The 2213-nt window shown below is 54.6% G+C and overlaps 1 protein-coding gene across 1 annotated transcript; it reads left to right on the forward strand.

The window, feature by feature from the left end:
• Positions 1-1113: 1113 nt before the first annotated feature.
• Positions 1114-1944, forward strand: LOC123446983 (mavicyanin-like). Its single transcript, XM_045123533.1, has one exon. The coding sequence runs from the start codon at positions 1174-1176 to the stop codon at positions 1702-1704; it is 531 nt and encodes a 176-aa protein (XP_044979468.1). The 5' UTR covers positions 1114-1173; the 3' UTR covers positions 1705-1944.
• Positions 1945-2213: the final 269 nt, after the last annotated feature.

Here is a 2213-nt window from a genome sequence, read left to right on the forward strand (position 1 = left end):
ACATACCAGCAGCAGCTTGCAGAGGCCATCGCGCCGTCGGCCGCCGACGAATGCGTCCTGCCACCTCCGCCGAAGCCCGAGCCCACGGAGCCGCAGGAGGTCTACCAGTGGACCGGCGTCGTCCACGAGTTCGTCATGGCGCCGCCCATCTGGCTGGGCGTGACACTGCAGCAGGAGCAAGCATACCTCGAGCACTGGAGGGCGCAACACCTGCTGGCGGAGCGCGCCGTAGGCCTTCGACTGATGGAGCAGGAGATGGAGGCGGAGGAGGAACGACGGGAGGCGGAGGCGGAGGAGCGCACCCGTGCTGCTGCGGTGCCACCGCCACCAGCACAGCCCGCGTCGGCGGGACAGACGACGGAGGCGCAGACAGCTGCGCTCTGGAACACGGCGTTCCCCTGAGACGACCCTGCGCCTACGCTGGTCGACCTCACCGGCCCCGATGACGCCGACGACGCCGCCTAGGGCTGCCCTCATAGTTTTAGTTTTTCTTATGCTTAATTAATGTAACGCGGATATGTGGACTCTCTCGCCGGCCTTCGTGGCCGGCTTTTAATGTTTAGTTATGCATTTACGTATTTTTTTTGCACGCCGATGAAAATGAGTCCGGCCAACGTTGGGCGCATGCGCCGACCCATTTACGAAAGCACACGTTCGTGTCCGTAAACGACCCAAACGGACAAAAAACGAACAAAATCGTCGTTTTTTTGAATCGGCCCATTGAAGTTGCCATAATACATTTTTCTTCGTGCACGGAACCCTCGCCCCGCTTTAGAAGGAGACCGGCACATGATATCTGGAAGAACCGAGATCTAGGCTGTGGACGGAAGTACGAATGGCATTCCATTGCGCGGCTACACGAACTAGAAAGTCAAAGGTGCTTCAGCATGAGGCAGAACAAACTATGAAAAGGTTAGCACTCAGCAGGCCACCAACCCAAGCCCGGCCGTGTATGACCAAGTACGTGCTAGTAGTGGCTTTTGTTCAAACGCGTATGACTATTCAACCCCAAAATCCAATATCCAAATGCCATTCCACCAACCCATCTCGCTAGGCGCATGATTATATATAAAGCGCACGGCAGCACAAACACAGCAGCAACTCAACCCCCGCTAAGATCAGCCTTCTACCTCCTCTGCTTTGCATTCCTCCTTCCAGTTCCAACCGCAATCAATGGCTGCCATGAAGATCGCCCTCCTTGCCGTGGCCGCGATCTCTACACTCTTACTAGGCACCGCGTCGGCGGCGACCTACGGCGTCGGCGAGCCCGGTGGTTCGTGGGCCCTCAGCACCGACTACAGCAAATGGGTGTCCAACAAGAAGTTCCATCCAAATGATGAAATCGTCTTCAAGTACTCGACCCCGGGGCACGACGTGGTCGAGGTCAGCAAGGCCGGCTACGACTCCTGCAGCGCCGCCAACGCCATCAACACCTTAACCTCCGGCAATGACGTCATCACACTCAACACCACCGGCACCCGGTACTTCATCTGCGGCGTCCCTAACCACTGCAGCCCCACTACCGCCGCGAGCATGAAGGTCGTCATCGAAGTGGTGCCGAGTTCCTCCTCGCCATTGTCGCCCATGCCGGCCGCAGGTCCCGGCGCGAACAACCCGCCGCCGCCCTCCTCTACCGCAACCCCCGTCGGGGCCGCAGCAGGATTTGGCCTCGTCGCCCTACTGGCGGTCGGTCTCATGGCTTAGAATGCATATTTCAGCTGCATGCCGCACGCACATATGAGCTTACATATTGTTTGACTAGTTATTAATGGTGAATACACATGTATTCTTGTTTTTTTTGCGAGGGCACACGTATTCTTGTTAGAGGAAGAATGTGAGAACTACTTTGTATCTCTCACTTTTGTATGTAATCTATTAGCCTTTAGGCATTTCATATTGATTTTGGAGGTTAAATTAATAAAGATGCATCAGTACATGCCTAAATAATTGATGTATGAGAAGACTAAATGGTTGATGTAGGTTTTGGAGGTTAAATTAGTCATTACATCATTTAGGAGCTCTTCGGTAATCCTCCGGCTCTCTGAAATCTGAGGATCTAGGAAGCATCCTTTCCCCCGCTCCACGATTTTTAGCTACTGCTCCATCAACTTCGGGAGTTGGGTTGCGGAGCCGGAGGGCCTCCGAACAGGCCCTTAGTCATCAATCATCCTCTTATTATGTCGTGACGATGCTCCAACGGGTACCTATTATTT

The sequence above is a fragment of the Hordeum vulgare genome, chromosome 4H, assembly GCF_904849725.1.
Source record: "Hordeum vulgare subsp. vulgare chromosome 4H, MorexV3_pseudomolecules_assembly, whole genome shotgun sequence".
In the NCBI taxonomy this organism is placed as follows: Eukaryota; Viridiplantae; Streptophyta; class Magnoliopsida; order Poales; family Poaceae; genus Hordeum; species Hordeum vulgare.